Raw genomic sequence first — 18,606 nt, 5'->3', positions numbered from 1 at the left:
TCATTGATATCTATTTCAAAACAAAAAAGAACATTTTCCCATCATTAAGTGCAGGTGAAATGATTTTTGCTTTACATATGAAAGTCCTTTATCAAAAACTAAAAATCTAATTCTAATTAACTTTAAGATGTATATTTATCAATGTAAAATGCAAAGCATTCCCTCAGTTGTAGGATCTAAAAATATATAACATATTGTTACAATATTGAAAAAGAGACTGCAATGATAAATAACAACGTTGAAACCTTTATTTCAGCATGAAATTCTTATCTAATTTTCCTTAATGCAAATTAACACAATATTTTGTGTTTTCTTATCATTCTTCTGCTTTTTATTATTATTCTCTCTATATATGCAATACCTTTTTACTCTATATTTACCTATCCCAAATCTACACGTCAAACTATTATATTTTTACCACGCTTAAAATGGCTTTATAGATAAGAAAATGACTGAAAAGATGATTAAATGTGGCAGATAACAATATTAAAAGTGCTGACTACGGTGAGAGAGTGCAGATGAATGAGTGTAGTATATTAAAATGTTTAATTGTCTTATTATGGATATGTTCTATTTTCCACTTGGAATACTTTAATAGCTGTATGATACTATATTTGTTTAAAAAAAATCTAAGTCACACCTATGTTTCTATACCGAAACTACTGGCAAAAAACAAGTCCAACAAATCTAAATCACATAAACTGGTAATCATATACAAGTGTACAATGTTGACTAATTGAATGCTTTTTAAATTATAAAAGAAGAATGTTGCGCTCAACTATGAAAAGTTTATTACCATATTCATTTTACCAAAGCGATGAGAGCCACTCCGTGCAATTCATATTAGATACGTTCTCGGCATAACCCAGTATGTCACTTGAAATATTCCACACCATGCTTTCGTTAGAGGGCCTGAGCTTCTTACGCGGCTAAAAAGTCTACACATTCCTGGAATAGCCCACACTAAAGAAATAACTTCTGATGGCTCTCTGTATGTTAAGTCTGGTATCAACACAAATGGGATAATGCTTCTGAAGCATTTGCTGCTTTCGTGAGTAATAATGCAGTTATTTGGAAAAATGTATGTACAACCACTAAGAACGGAAATGGTAAAGTGAGCCTTATATCTCACATTTCAAAGAGATTGTAAATGAATTTCTCTTATATGATGGCGTAATCCTTCGTGAATCGATTGGTTGTTCAATCTACATTCAAGCGCTAGAGTTGAGTATTTCACACGATATACTTTACTAATCGTGACTATGAAGATCAAACAGCTCATTTGTGAGATGGTTTGCACTCCTAGTATTGCTAAAATGGTTGTTAATGCTTTATGTCAAGCGTCAAAACATGTACCTGGCAAGCCTGAGCCAATATGTCCCTCTTTGAACCCCGAGGGATCACTTTGTTTCCAGATTTTTATACTTCACAACAGCAGGTGTGAAGTGATGTGTGGCAGCTGTAAAAAAGTTGCCCCGTACTTCACTTCAGTGTTGTTATATTTTTCTGGTCCTTCGTGATCATTGATGCCAGTACTATTGAGTGTTATGAATTTGGAACCGCTCAAGCCGGTGCCAGGGGGCGTGAGGGATGTTGCACGTATTCATTATCCCTCATGTACGGACTAAACCAAACCGAGTCTGCAATTCTCTTGCAATTTTCTTGTTGAATTTGTTTATCATAGTTTCTGTTGTTGTGATACCTGAAGACGATCCGGCATTTATTTGTTGATTTGGCGACGGCTTATGTTTTAACACACATGTAACATCCTGACACTGTAGAGCAATTTGTTCACGCCTCATTATCAGAAAATCCATATTAGCGTTGTGAGCTTCCAATAATCTATGCACTGTAGGATCATAACTCTCTGTTCTACTCAAATATCCCCCATTTGAGATCCATACTAGACACAAGATGTATAAATGCCTACCAGATATTCCCAAACATGAGGTTATCCCTCTGTCATCTCGCATGTCTCAGAATCATTCAGTGAGGACGTACGAGATGAAAGTACTCTGGTGAGTATTGACATGCAGTTCCATCTACTATCACTCTAGGTGATTAGGTGTTGATCAGGTAACGCAAGTTATACACACTTACATGCAATGCAAAAACTCCCATTGTCTTACCAAAACCAGTAATGATCACTGCAGAAATGAAATTATCATACTATCACTAGAGCCTCATCAAAATTTTAAACCGGCCCAAGGATTCCGGATAAAAGAGATGAAAAACAGCCTATTCAAATGTTTCCTATTGTCTCTTATATGCTTCCTGTAACGCGTGAACCCCACGCATTGCCGGAATTCAAAAATAAATCGCTGATTGAAATAATGGCTAATTCAGTGATGTAGATGAAACTATGCCACAACCATAGTTTTTGAAATCATTTGCAGATTTGCAATGGTATTCATGTCGGCAGATACATGTATTATTGCTTGGCTCACCTTAGACAAGATTCATGTTCACTTAGACTTATTAATGTATTTTCCATTTCTTAGAGAACCAGTTCTCTGAGTAAAACAGTCAAGTGATTTTCTTAATATGACATTTTATACAACACTTATATGGCAATGTGCTTATACTAAATTGCACAATTTAGTTTTAAAGTGTTTGGAGTTACGTTACAAATTTCTCTATTTGCAAAGTCATGTTCTTATCCAAGTAAATAAAATGTATATTAATGATAGTGCAAACATATTTTAAGCACATTTTAGCAAATGTTAACGGAAGCAGCTGGAATCAAAAAGAGGATGACAAGTTAATAGTTTCGGAGAACAGCAAGCATATGGGTTATGAATTCATCACTATGTGTTACTTCTCTGTCTGGTACAACTAAAGTGTAGTATGATTGCAATTCGCCAACATCCATCACCTCCCTTCATTATTGTTGGAACTATGTAAGAAAACTTCCTGTTAATTATCCTGAAAAAAATCTTGTAAACGATGCACATCCCCAGAATGAGTATGTAATGGCTATTGCTAGAGCTGTTTGAGTTTTGAGTGATTCAGACATGGTGGAATGTATCGATTTGTTTCTATAGCAATGAGGAGATTCGTGGCATCACTCGTAAGATCGCTTGTAATGATCCCTCTTGTCTTGTTTTCCATCTTCTTGTGTTGCAGGTACTAAGTGACTTTATTTTATTTTGATAGCAGCTTCATGATAAAAGTCACATTGGCTATGAATTATCACTCATTGGAGTTTAAATTTTATTGTTGATAAAAGGATTAAATATTGTTTCTGCAGGTCAAACAAAGAATTCTTTGTCTCCCCGCAGATTGTATGAAGTTATCAGAATTATAGCTCCAACCATATAATATGTTGCCTGTTTTCAAATTTGTATTTTTAAGTGTTATGTTATATGCAGACTTCGTAGCCTTCTGATCTCCTTTAACATTTCCATTCTATTCACCCATTGTTTTCTTGTTAAGGGCACGCATTCTTTCACTTTGGGACAATACGCCACTTTTCATGAAATCGCATGAAAGTGTCACATTGAAGTCACTTAGACAACCGTCATATGGACACATCTCCGTGTGTTTCCAATTTCACCATCTCATGTTTAGAAGTTGAATACTGCTTAAGTCGGTCCTAGACGGTAACTTGCACTTACCACTTCCATTCATAAACAGGCTCAATCAAATTGGGTCTACAACATTTTCAATTTTACTTTTTCTGGTGTTTTAAAGGAATGGAATAACGTATACTTTAGTTTATTTTCTCCCTTTATCTCGGTACGTTCATGTCTTTGAGAGGCACAGAACATTGGAAGAAGATTAAAAAAGCTAACTGAATCCAAATGGAGTGGCTTTACAAATCTATTATGACATGGGAGGAATCTAGGGTGCGCCAGATCCTAGTAAGCAGCTCTTTTGGACTAACACCAACAACCCTATGTATCATTGACAAGTGCAATGACTTACATTCCGGCACAAAATTCATCTATGTGGCTAATACTCCGTAAAATTGCAAGTAATTATCAATCACCGCTTGATTCTGCAAGTTTACCTTTCCGGACAATAGTAGTGTCATGTCTCAGGTCCGTACTCGAAAGTGAAACGTACTTTTTGTGCCTACATTAGGACATGTATTCACTAGCCGATTCACATTGATGTCTGCTTGTTTGTGCGTACATGTAACATAGTAAGTACATGAGTCAGTATAAAAAGGTAATGTATGACATTTTCTTTACAAATCCGGTTCCGCTCAACTAGCTGTTCTATATGTTAGTGCGAAATTTTACAAGACAAAAATTTTTCAATTTTCAAAACCTATTCAAATACTTTTGAAAAACGAAACTGCAACATGTTTGACCAATGTGATATTTCTGCATGGCAACGAATCATCGCACAATGTTTCTTTTGTGCAAGACTTTCTGAAGCAGAAAAAATCGCTATGATCCCTATCCTGGGTATTCAGGTTACTTTGCCCTTTGTGACTTCTTTTTGTGTCTAAAAGCTAAATATTTGTTCAGCGCAAACACCTCGGGTCTTCAATATTCCGGTGTCTTCATAATATACTTAAAATGACTATAAAAATCCCTTCAAAGATTGAGATAGAGACTGACATTTTGTACATGTATATCTACTGGAGGTGAATACTTTGCACAAAATACAAAAATCAGTGAAACATACAAAGAATAAAATTTTACATGCTCAGAAACATCATATTTTAACATTCCTCGTTCAATTACTTCTGGTACTTTTCAAATTCATGTAAAGGCGACTTCAATATAAAATACTACAATTTCAATGTCTCGGGTTACGACAAAATTAAAACGCGACAGTAAATACTGTTTGATCTCTTGAATGTGTTTCTGTGATGTCAATAAACAAAAGACCACACAGAACAGATAAATACTTTCTTTTCCTTTCATGGCAATTTCCTGAATGCTAGATAGCTCCCATTTATTTCACTCTGCAATGTAATTATCTTCTACATTGCACTTCCTGGTATATTCAATAAACACATGCCTGTTTTTTGTATTTGAATATTTGATACATATTTTCAGACTCTTTTCTTTATCGTTATTGACCTTGCATAATTTTGTGTTCTGGAAATTAAATTGGTGGCTAAAGCATGCTTCCTTTGTTTGCATAAACATAATTCATTTTTTTGCACGTGAATAAAATTTTTACAGTCATTGTAGCATTTTCTTCTCTTTAAATCTCAATTTAAAGCCTTTTTTGCATGCCAAATTTCGTTTTTGGTATGTTTGTTTAATTTCATTTCACTGCTTTGCCATGGATGAATGGAATACTTCTGTATCAATATTTTATAACCATTCGTATAGTATATTGTCCACTTATGTTATCTACTTTTGAACTTCCTGGCATAAATTGTGGAACCGAATTCTCCAACAAATGATAGAACGCGTTGAAATGTTCTAAACAGATTCTTTTTCCTATGTGTCAAATTCATCAACAAATCTTAGAATATTGTCCATCCTGCTGAAACATGAATTTTCTCGCCATAATGATTACAGAGTAAAATGGTTTGAACATTTCAGGTTTCAAGCCGACCTTTGACTGATATTCTTTGTAAAATCAGTTGCCCGATAACGTCAATTAAAAAAATGAATTTTCCGTTTATACCGTCTAATAATTCATCTTTCCAATATTTATCTGTCCAAATAATGAATCGCTTGATGATAGGCACAAAGGTAAAATTAATTCGAAGAATTCATTTACACACTGATCAGTTTAATAACGGCCTACTTATTGAGTTGTATTTATGAATATAATTTATACGTTTTTTCAATCTTTATTGAATTACTATACCACTTTTTACACTATTTACGCACACTTTCGTTTAAATAGTCTAGTATTGTCTCTGTCTCACAGATCTTAATCATGGGATGAAGAAATTTTATACGATGCAAAATATTATTCTGTGCATATTGTTTGGTATATTGGTCCATTACTACACTAATGATCTGATGAACATCATCGATTTTGCAGTTCTTTCTATAAATTTTGGGCTTAAAAAGTGTTAAAACGTATTATAATGATAAATTTGAGCGATCTGTTTCTCTTTTCGTTTCGCCAAAACATCTTGTCCTTATTCTTCAGAAGCTTTATAGGGTTAGAGGGCCATTAGAGGGTTAATTATTTGTTAGGCTTAACTATCAGACTATCACAAATTTGAAACTCCCTTTTCTGGCATTGCTTTATATATGTATATTCTTTCATTTTCTTTTGATTTTCTAACACATTCTCTGACATGTATGTCTTTTTTTGTTTCGTTTGTTTCGTACCGGAGAAAGTTTACAGATCTTCCGTAAAATAATTAAGCAGGAGTTTCTGTTGTTGTTCCAGTCATTTATTAACAATGCATACTTGTCATTTTACAATGTGAATAATGTACACGATAAGATTTAATGACTAGTCTATGTTTTAAATGCTCTCACTTAGTCGCCAAGGCAGGGTAATTCTTTTATTCTTGAAGTTCATTTGATAAGCAAAATCCTTTGATTGTTGTAAAAGTTATTCAGATCTTTCAAAATCCCAAATATTCCAAGCCCCTGTATTGTGCCAAATCCTCAGGTGAGATATACCTAAATTCCAAATTTCACCATTCTCATGCTTAAATGTTGAATACTGCTTACACCGGGGCTAGAAGAGTAAATGGTTGCCTTTCTTGTTGTTTTCAGATTGTAGCCGCTTTTGCGGTCACAGCTAATTATTAATTTATAAAATCGTAGGAATGAGTCGATTTGTTCTAACACATTAAAAGCTATTTGTTTGTCATTGCCATTAGAAGCTTTCTGATTCGATATGCTAGAAAACATATTTTTCAGGTACACCTGAATTATTGCTTTTGCCTGTGTCTTGAGGTATGCTTAATTAGTACAACATATTTGATGTCCTAGGTTTCTTCTAATCCTTTTATGGAATGATTATTGTCGCTTTCTCCTAATTTCAAATCTTCACTCAGTTACTGTATGACTAAATTCATGTCTGAATATGTATATTTACAAATGTTTTAGATATCAAACAAGTTATCCCTTTGCTTTTTAATGTTTTACGTGATTATCCTGACATTTCTTATTGGTAATCTCAATGATTCATAGAGTATTTAGTTTAGAGAAAACTTTTGCAATAAACTTCTGAATGTAAATCGAGTCCCTAACAGGTTTCCTTCTTAACAGACCTAGCATTGCAAATTATAGTTTTTAGATTTGATTTGTTGTCGAAAGATTTTACAACAATTCCTTCTTCGCCTTTTATTTTTATAACTTCTTCTTGAAATATGTATCAAACATAACAGTACGATCTTGAAAGGAACTTGTTATTTTGATGCATGCCTCCAAAAAGTCTTTTGCTGCCACCAATGCATTTTCGTGGTAAATATCTTTATCTATGTCCACGCGTATTCATCGTAAAGTAACGAACACCAGAGTACTTTTCAACTATAAACGTCTTATCTCTAAAGTTAACTTTTACTAAATACTTTCTTGTTAAATGTTGTGATGTATAACCAATTCCATATCTAGATATGTGTTTTGTAGCCGTTGTCTTGCATTCATTGAACGCCACCCTTCCTTGATGATCTTGTTTTTTCATTTTGTTTTCAAGATCCATGATACATATTTGATTAAACAGTTAAATAGTTTTATTGGTGTTGCTCCAGTCTTTATACATTAATTTGCTATTTGTTGGTTATGGTCATTAGAAGCTGTCTGATGTGATATGCTTGCAAACTATTTTAAGTGGACCTTAATTACTGCTTTTGCCTGTGTATTGATGTCTGCTTAAATAGTAAATCATGTTTGATTTCCTGTTTTTTTAAAGATCCTAACATGGAATGTTTACAGTCGCATTCTCCAAGTTTAAAATCTTTCTTTAGTTGTAAGTGTGAATTTATGTCCGAATAGGTGTTTGTACAAATGTTTCAGTAACCCAACGAATAATCCTTTTGACTATAAGAGTTGCTTTCAATTTTAAGGCTCTGTTTTCACATTTTGATTTCCTAAATAAAAATAAATGCGAATATACGGCTGTGTTAACGGGCAGACTGGTTTGTCAACACATATTTTTTGTAAACTCTAATTTATATTTTTTGCAGAATTCGCCAATTTGCTGTTTGTGACTATGATGCCGGCTCGCCACGGCCAGCCGGTATTATGTTAGGGTTTGACTGAAGAACCAATAGAAAACAACCAAAACTCCATATATATCCAAATTTTAAAAGAGGCTTGGCTTTCAGCTTTTTACATGATAAACCAGTCTGAGCTGGACTCAAAAATTTATTTGGCCAATCAACTTTAATTTTACACAGCGGCTAATAACTTCAATTTTGACGCAATTCTGCATCGTTCAGAATTTATATTCTGTACACAGCTGAATGAAATTATTAATTTTAGTACCACTGGTTGCATCTCTCCATAAGGTGTGTGCCCTTTCAATGCGCTCCTCAGCAGAAAAAGTAGTACCACGCCTAAACTTCTGAATGTAAATTTCGTCCTTTGCCAGATTAACCTTGTGGATTTCCTTCTTAACACAACCATCTTTACAAATGATAATTTCTAGATTTGATATTTTGGAAGATGTAACAACAATTCCCTTTTCCTTATTTATATTGATAACATCTCCTGGATATATGTCCTCAAACAGAAAAGCTTTGCCGGAATTTTCCATTTTGATGCATGTCTCTAAAAACTCTTTTTCTGTTATACTGTCATTTTCGTAGTAAATTTCTTTCATAGCTTTAGCTCTTTGTCTACGCTCATACATCGTAAAGTGACCATCGCCAGAGTATATGTTAACTAAAACATTCGTATCTCTAAGATTATGTTTCTTGAAGGACTTGCTTATTAATCGTTGTCCGTCATGTATAACTAATTCCATATCAAACTCTGTGTTTTTGTAGCCGTTTCCTTGGTTAAGACGAATAACTATACCCGATGTCTTCTCGACACTTACAATATCCCCTTCTTTTAAATCCCCATATATATATGCTTCTACAGTGCCTTTTCTAGATAATTCTATACATTTATTGACAAATTCGTCTTGTGACTTACAACATACTCCTTTTTCCTTCATAGCAATTGCTCTTTTCATACAATGTTCCTTTGAATGACATTGCGATTTGTTGTGTTTTCGTACTGAGATACATTCATGGCGTAAGTCTATTTCAAAAGATTCGTTTTTCCCATTAACGATGCACACAACGAACATTTTTTTCTTCTCCCTACTAATTATTTGCTTCTGAACTAGTATTCCAGTTAACTTTCTTTCATTCATTTCTATAACATCACCTAATTGAATATCATCCACATCAACAGGTTCGTATTTCTTTAAATTCTGATGCATGATACATTGTTCAATAAATTTATCTATTAGTCCTCTGTCTTGTTTCCCAACAAAAGCTATTGCCCTTACCTTACTAGTTTCTCTATCACAACGCACTGAAGAATCATATTCACACTGCACTAGGTTTGTTTTCTGAAGGTCAACAAAGACATGTTCTGGTCTCACTTCATTGTTGGTACAGGTCACTACAACTATGTGACTTTGCGTTTGTGTCTCAGGGGGTTTGAATATACTGGTTATTATTCCGTTGATAGGATATTCGAGTACGTTACCTTCTTGAAGTTCACCAATACTGTAAACTAATCTTTTTGGGCCACATTTTAGAAGAATACAGTCATTGATGAAGTCAGAGTCTTTCCATTCGTGAATAGGGATAGTCTTGCCCTCAATAGCTTTTGCGCGGCTCATTCTCTCAATAGGCGAAAACGTTTCGAATGCTTTGTACTGTATACAATAAATTTTATCCACAGAAAGGTCGACAGTATCCTCTCTTATTGTTACTATGCCTATGCCACGGTCATACACTATTCTTTTCATAGTCATTATTTTACCATTGTTTTCTTCTTTTAATAGTCCTGTCACAATCCCTGTGAGACTTTTGAACACAACAACTGCGCCTGGTTGTAGATCTTTGAACAGCAAAACACTGAACTCATTACCTGGTGTCATAGCTGTGCATTCTTTTATAAAACCACTTGTAGTCCACCGTCTTCCATAAACCTTTCGCTCAGTTAAAGCAACAGCACGCTCCTTGATTGTGTTTCTATCTATGTAGGCGTTTGACGAGTATCTTCTGAAACGTATATCGTCTTTTAATAAATCAAAAGAATGGTGAACAGTAATTGCCCTCCAAAACCTGTAAATAACTAGATCTACTCCCATCGCATGTTCATTATTTGCATCTTTTTCTATTTTGACAACTATTCCAGTTTTTTTTCCTTTAAATTGTACAACATCTCCTTCCAGAATCTGATAATTTGTTTCCATCCTTTTAAATTCCGAAGGTTTAGAAATCAAGCATGCCTCAATAAAAGTGTATCCAGTCAAAAAAAGAGTCCCATTTGACAAAATTTCTCTAGCACGTTCTACACATTTACTTTTCGGGTGGCAATGAGATGGGTGATATCTCAACAAGCCTAGTCTATCAACATTGAGATCAATAATTATTTCTTCTTTTTGAACCCTTCGAAGTCCGTTTTTAAAACTGATTACTTCTAATTTAGATCGCCTTCTACTGAAAATATCACATACACGCAAAACAATGCAGTATCTTTTGAATATAAAATATGATTTCACCTTTAAAGCAATCCCAGGTTCTATTTCATCTAAGGAGTGCACGTCTTGTTCACCAACAAACAAGGAACTGTCAGTGTTGTCCGATTCATCAATGATCTCTTCCTGATCACATGACACTCCAGAAACTGCAATGCTTTGTCGTACTTTCGCCCAGAAACACAAATGTTCAGACCTATTTGAAAGCATATGCCATTTAACCTCTCCTATTCTAGACTTTGCGCGACTTAGTACCTCATCTGTATTGTAAGTGATTGTATTGTTCAAGTCAAAAAGTTTTATTGGATTGTCTTTAATATTTACAGTAAAGGTTTGCTCCACGACAGTGCTATTAATAGAATTTCTTTTCCTTGCGTAGAATATTCCCGTTATGCTGCTGTCATCCAGATTAACTGCAGATACAATCATTGTTTTCTCTTTTAATTGATCAATAGCTCTAGATCCAAACCTCATTGAAATTATGTCGCCCTTATTTAAGTTCTCTAATTTTAAAATAACTTTTTTCTTGCAATGGAACGGAGACTGTAATTTTTTCCAAAGTTTTACAATGGTCCACTGTAGCGCAACAGAAATTAAAACGAGAAGCACAAATATCGGTATATTTACACCGGGTATGAACAAAGACATTGCAAAATGAAATATAAGTAGTGATGCTGCTGATATACCTATAAAGAGTACGAATTTCAGCCATAACTCCTTCCATTTTCTTGTGAAGCAATTCTGGCACATCACTCCTGAATTTCTTTGACTACGAAACCATAAGGTCATAAAGATACAGTAAAGAAAAAAGACGCCGCCATAGATTCCTAAAGCATATAGTGGGATGTTCATAGTTTTGGAAAGTTTATCTGCAATATCTTGCGACGACATCACAGTAATTTTTTTTATGAATCTAGCAAGCGTACAACTCTTAGCAAATATTGCTGACAAAACTTTCTCTATTGTTTCTGGAATAGATCTTACTTGAAAACTTTCATCGTCACCTATGACGCACCAAGAAGCAAAATGTTCACAGTTCTGTCCGATTACATTGTATTTTACAAACTGTTCTTCAGTATTGCCATCCAGTGTATTAAACCTTACTTTTTCATATTTTAATTCGGCTCTCCTGGCGCAAATTTCAAGATCGTATTTTGGTTGTGAATAGACAATTATATAAATTTCATCTTTCCGTAAATCTAAATTTTCTGATGTTTTTATAATTGATAGTTTTCCATTCTCATCATGCCAAAAATGAACAAGTTCTATTTCTGCTTTGCTACAGTTTTGTTCATTTGTTTTGACGCCACTCACAATTGCATGGTGACGGTACATATGCAATTGTTTTCCAAATAAATGCTTCCTACCAAATCTTCCTGCAAAAGAAATGTGGTGTCCTCTCTTAATACTTGACATGTCATCTACTCGCACACTCTTGGAACAGCTTCCACATGCAATATCTTTAGAATCAGTTGGTTTAGAAAGTTTTTCGAAGTGTTCGACAATATCGTCTTCGCTTGATATATTTACTTCATAATCTCCCCCAGGGTCTATTTCGTTTTGAGCTTGATAAGCCGACAGTTCTTCTAGAAGAGCACAAATATCATCATTATCATCGTCTTCCTCTTCGATTGGCACTCCTCGATGCTCGTACGGTCTCGCTACCGACAACATACCTTTTTTTGCTTGATTCCGGATAAAATGTTATCTTTTGCCATCTATTATAAGTGTTTGCTGCAGTTGTTTACTATTTGAAAGCACATTTGAAGTTTTGGTTAATTACGGTCTCGCTACCGACAACATACCTTTTTTGCTGGATTCCGGATGAATTGTTATCGTCCGTCCATGTATAGGTCAGGATATTTTTTACTGTACTTTATCGATGTAATTGGTTCAAAGGGTGTGACACCGGGAAGGTGGTAAAACTTATATCACTGAAAGTAAAATATTCAATGTGTTTCAAATGAAATCGATAAGGCTGTATACAAAATAAACTGAATAGAAGTAACTTCAAGTTGAAGGGCAAATAAAAATTATTTGAGATATTTAAAGGTTACGTGGTGTAACTCCTACTGTAACATAGAAAAAACAACAACTTTGAATAAAATCATATCACTGTCCAGTATTACACATTTGACTTTCAATCACACATTATTTTTATGACTTAATGTTTTTCCCATATACATACCTATATTTCACAGATTATTATGATAAATATAAATGATTTTTATTTATAAAAATATTTTATAGACAAGATGCTTCAATAGCATTTATTCTTTTTCTTTCGTTATTCATTTCGAGAATAAGATCTTTCCGTACTATAATAAATTATGTGCATGCGCAATTTACTCATTTTCGTATACATTGCGTTCTTTTATTTTTGTGTCTTACAAGCTGCACAAACTCTTGGGATTAACTTATGAGAAACACGACGGCCATAAATGAACTTTATTTATAAAATATTTTATGGACTAGATGGTTCACTAGCATTTGGTTCACTAGCATTTGCTGACTGGTAAAGGTCGTTGACTTCAAACCACTTGCCCCTCATCGCTCTTGGTTCGAATCCCGACAGGGACTTTGGATTCTTTCATGTGAGAAGCTATCCAGTTAGCTTACGGAACGTCGGTGGTTCTACTCAGGTGCCCGTTCGTGCCTAAAAAAATCCACGGAAGGGGCACCTAAGGTCTTCTTCCACCAGTAAAGCTGGAATGTCGCCAAATGTCCTTAGTAATAGTCCTATACTGTGTCGGTGTGACGTTAAACCAAATCAAACAAACAAACAAACAAAAGCATTTATTCTTTTCCTTTCGTTATTCATTTCGGGAATAAGATCATTCCGTATTATAGTAAATAATGCAATTAATGTGCAATTCACTATTTTTTCGAGAACAAAGGAAACAAAGCAAAAGTTTTACCAGCTAGTAAAATATGTTTATAGTATAAATAGGTTTACCTCCTCCTCCCTTATCATCTATCCACTGCCGAAAATTATTAGTGAGATTATACAATTTCATTTACTTTGGATTTCTTTTAATACAGTATTTTATGTATGCTGTTTTTTCTTTTTACTATGTATCAAATTGAAATTCATCTGTTTAAGTTTCCTTTTTTGTATTTCTTTATAATTTTGCATATTATCAATTCTTAGTCAAAATACGTCAACTTTTATATCTGTCTACTTACCTGTATTTAAGGTTCGTAAAGTATTTCCTACATTAGATGGTACTATAGTCACAAGATAAAAGGGCACGGGTTTTCAGACTGTTTTTTCCTGGGTGAGTCTACCACGATTTGGAAAATATTTTATAATCAGCAGTTCATATTATATATTTGTTTAGGTTGCTTGTCCAACTTTTGTCATCTATTTTAATGTTTGCTGCAGTTGTTTACTATTTGAAAGCACATTTGATGTTTTGGTTAATCATTTTATTAAATCATTTGGCGAATTGGTTCAACATTTAAGAAAATAAAAAAAATTCTACATTTAAATGTTATCCATTTATCGGCTTAAAATAATAGCCAGTTATCAACTTGGTTCCCCAGTTAAGAAATAAAATTCTTTTAATGAAAAATGTGTATTTTTATTTTTGTGTCTTACAAGCTGCACAAACTCTTGGGATATTCTTATGAGAAACACGAAGGTCATAAAAACACCAATGTTAAAAATGATTGCCAAAAATAGCTGTATTCTTTTCAAAAAGATAAAATATTTAAACATTGTACTATAATTATAGCTTCAAATTTCGATTTCTTTATAATAGGCGTATATTTGTATGAAGTGCCCTGATACAAACATGCTTAATTTGAAAGTAAAGTATTAAACAGAACCATAACTGTAGAAAAATTAGCCACTTTTAGTGTAATTTGCTATAAGCTGATCTTCTTAATTGAGTAGTCTTTTGCAATTTAGATATATAGTAGGTATTTTCAATACCTAGGATATTCTCAGTCTGAAAATGTTAGAAAGTTGACCTGTCACATCATTTTAAGTTGTTTTCCATTCATTTATGTGTTTTCTTTGTCATTTTCTTTAACAATTGTTAAAATTAGACATGGAGGGAATTATTTTATTAACAGTGCCCCATAAAAGGAAACGTGTCGCGGGGGGGGGGGGGGGGTAAGAGTTATTTTTTGTGCACCAGTAATTGTTTGATACCTTTTAACTGTCGAAACTTTGCATTGGTGGTGTACTTTGCTCTTCCTTGTCGATCTTTATTCACATATTTTAATTGTATAAATGGTGTCGTCGGAAGCGTCAGTAAATAAAATCTAAACACTATTGGCAGTATTAGCAAAGATTCTCTTATTTCAGGAAGCAGTAAAAAAAATACTATTAAAACGCTTCACATCCATTTTTTTACGTTTAAGTTTTGTTCATACCGGCTACGGCAGCCTCGATAACGCAAACGAATGCCCCTTGCGATTTTGACCATTGACATCACACTATCGGCGTTTTGTCAGGATGTGCTAACTTTTATCGCAGTTCACGGTATCCGTGATGAGTCTTCTGGATCTTCAAAGCCATAGTAAGTAAGCCACATGTTCTGACCGCAGTTTTCCATTAATGTATGTGTGCTGCTTTTAGGTATGATAAGATCTCTACGTTATTCACGTTTTCATTCAGATGCGTTATCTTTCACATTCTGTCAGGAGCTCCTTTGAATCAAACATGGAGGCCTGAGTCTTTTTGAATACGTTAGTGACATGGTCTAAGAGAAAAACAATCATTGCATTTAAATATTTCAACGAGTAAGCACAACGAACATAATGAGTTGTCTTTTTGCTTCCTCCATATATCTTATTTGCGGTTGCCCACATCGGCAATATTACAAAAGAGTCTTCGAACAGCTTGTTCTACCCTCAACTAGCTCGAAGTTCAGCTTTTAAAAGTTTTGAACTTATTTCTACGAGCTGGTCCGAACTTTTTTTATAAACCTTGATTTTCTATCGTCGAACTGAAGTAGTTGAAAATTCACACCAGTTTGAAATTCAGCTAATGTAAAAATTTTGAAATCTGACTGTCAAAAAAATCAAATCTAGCACGAATATATTAAATGTCTACCTCCGAGACGGCTCAATATTCGACTCAAGCACCTAATTCGACTAAGGTAAATTGTGATTTTCGATTTTCATGCTGGCTCAAAATTTAACCCCATCTGCTTGAAATTCAGTTTTTATATTTCTAAATTTCTATTGTCGAGCTGGTTTGAAATTCAAGGTAAACTATTGATATTCGAGCTGGCTCGAAAAACCTTTATAAAGAGGATTGCCGATCTGTACAACAAACACATGTCATATATTTTTCTAGCATATTCTACCATATTTTAAACTGGTTTTCAACATAAAAAAGGGGAATTGTAAAGCTAGAGTCGGCGGGCATGCAGGCAAGCGGACGGACAGGCGTCATGTTTGGTTTCTTCTCAATAACTTGATTTTGCTTTGGCCAATTGACACCAAACTTAGCGTGTGGGTAGCTTATATCAAGACGCAGCTTGGGATTGCTTATACCCAGGTGTCTGTGATAAGGGTCATGGTCACTGTTACTAATATTAGAAATTAAATTTCCACTCAATAACTTTAGTTTGCTTAGGGCAGCTTATATCAGAGGCAGCTTGGGATTGCTACCCAGGTGTCTGTGAATAAGGTCAAGGCCAGTGTTGCTAGAAATAGAAATTCAGTTTCCACCCAATAACATAAGTTTGCTTAGGCCTGATGGCACCAAACTTGGTGCATGGGTAGCTTATATCAAAAGGCCGCTTGGAATCGCTACCTAGGTATCTGTGATCAAGTCAAGGTCACTATTGCTTAAAAAAGAAATTCAGTTTCCGCTCAATAACTTGAGTTTGCTTAGGCCTATTGAAATCAAATAAGACGCACCTAGGTATATCAATCTCAATTCTTACAAAAATGTCTCTTAAGATAGTTTCCTCCTTTTCATGCAATAAGATGGCACATGTCTACAAGTGTAAACTCATAATTGCCTCGTTCTGTATATGAAAATACTATGGAAATGGTTGTAATTAAAAAAAAAAAAACGAGTGTTAGATCAGTTGCCTCTGAATTCAAAGCATGTATTAACAGAATGACTCTCACTCGCTTCTTTATAAAATCCAGAAATGTCCTATAACATATATATTGGTTACTATGGGAACAGAAGAGTTTTCAATGACTCACAGGAGAGTGCCTTAGGTCCTTACTAAATGCAGCAAATATATTTTTTGGCTTGACGCCTAATGAGGTCCGACAAGTGGCTAATGAATGCGCAGTTGATTTTTGAGTGAAAATACCGAATGGAATGGTTATCTTGTATGGACCTTTTTACGACGCGGTCCGTTGCTATGAAAAATCGACCGGAATTAGAATTTTCTCGTGCATGCGCAATCTGCCTAGGGCAAAAATGCTTCGCCCTACATAGAAATATAGTAGAAGAAGTTCATAGACAATTCCGAGTTAGTTCAAGGTAAACGGTAGAGAATTATATAAAATAGCTTTTAACAAATATAGAAAAGATGACTTATAGCTTTGTGGCGAAGAATGTCATAAAAAGGCATGGAAAAGATACTTGTTTAAGAATTTACAATCACGAACCAGACACTGAGATCTTTTTTTAAAGAAGATGTGGAATTGTATCTTTTAGCAAATGAAAAGTCAACTTATTTGCTGTTGAAATAGTTCATATAAAAACAAAAGAAATTTTAAAACATGAAATCGAGATTTATTTTCATTCTGAAAAAATATCAGAACAGGTGATAATTAATGCATTTTTCAATATGTTCAATACACCTGATTATGATTGCCTTGAAACAACCACTCCTGAGATCAACGAATTGACAAGTATCTTAATAAACTTAAGGAAACACATATATGTTGTCTGCACAGATATTCTGAAGGCTTTTCTTAAATACCGCTCAACAAAACTGATCGTGACGTCACACGATTTCTGTGGCTAAACGAAACCAAAAAGTGACCTTACAACATACAGATTCAAGTCCGTGCTATTCGGTGCTACATGTTCACCATTTTCACTTCATGCCAATATAACCAAGCATCTGAGTGCCGATGATCATAATTAGGTGAGTGCAAAACTTAAAAAAAACTTATATGTTGATAACATATTGTCTAGTTTTTTTCTAACGAGAGTACAGTACTTGATTACTTCCAGAACACACGGAGATTAGTTGCTTCTGTTGGTTTAAACTTGCGTGGAGCTCCAACAACAATTTCCTGCACAACCTAGCGGAACCAGAAGAAGTAGCCGAAATTGAAAAGATTACTAATATCCTATGAAATGGGACCCGATATCAGACCAGATTTTCTTGGCACAATAGACATTACTACAGCTTATTTCATAACAAAACGTGTCATACACAAGAAAACAACGAAGACTTTTTATAACCTTGGCTTCCTGACCCCACTCACTACTCGTGCAAAAATCCTACTACAAGAGATTAGGAAGCAACAGTGCGAGTGGGACACATTCCTACCAGATGAAATACATATCCAATTGCAGAACTTATCTAAAGACTTTGACAGTGTTACCCCTACCAGACATCTGAGATGTTACTTCAAGGAATCTGACTCTATGACATTTGGCGGGAAGAAGAGTTGATCGGACGTCATTTCCGTTTTATTGTTATTTTTTTCTGTTGACAATCATTATCATTTTAGACATTATGCAAAGTAGTTGCTTCTCTTTTCACTGACCACTTTACATAAGCCATTTAGTAAGAAAACCAGAAGCTACGAGTTTATGAAGAGCAACTTACTACACCCGAGTCATTATGTCAGAATTCTCCTTAAAGTTGAAAGACGTCATTGAAAGGTCTATTTTATTTATTTTATACCTTAACCTCAGCATGACAAGCGACATTTAACTTGCAGGCTTCATAACCTCTGATCCCCTTTCAAAATTCCATTTTATTTAGTTCCGCCTATTGTTTTCTCGTTTATGGCACACACTTTTTATTACTTGGGGACCATACGCCGCTTTTCATGGAATGGCACGGAAGTGTC

General features: G+C 34.4%; 1 protein-coding gene across 1 annotated transcript; it reads right to left on the bottom strand.

Annotated features, from left to right (window-relative positions):
* Positions 1-8,149: 8,149 nt before the first annotated feature.
* Positions 8,150-12,266, bottom strand: LOC132723793 (uncharacterized). The gene has a single exon (XM_060708578.1). The coding sequence runs from the start codon at positions 12,262-12,264 to the stop codon at positions 8,323-8,325; it is 3,942 nt and encodes a 1,313-aa protein (XP_060564561.1). The 5' UTR covers positions 12,265-12,266; the 3' UTR covers positions 8,150-8,322.
* Positions 12,267-18,606: the final 6,340 nt, after the last annotated feature.

This window comes from Ruditapes philippinarum, unplaced genomic scaffold (genome assembly GCF_026571515.1).
Source record: "Ruditapes philippinarum isolate M1 unplaced genomic scaffold, ASM2657151v2 ctg2595_1_1_1_1, whole genome shotgun sequence".
NCBI lineage: Eukaryota > Metazoa > Mollusca > Bivalvia > Venerida > Veneridae > Ruditapes > Ruditapes philippinarum.
The sequence above is the reverse complement of the archived record's forward strand: the minus strand, read 5'-3'. Positions and strand labels throughout refer to the sequence as shown.

Excerpts from the sequence above, each read along its gene's own strand:
- LOC132723793 (XM_060708578.1), bottom strand. The coding sequence starts at position 12,264 with ATGTTGTCGGTAGCGAGACCGTACGAGCATCGAGGAGTGCCAATCGAA.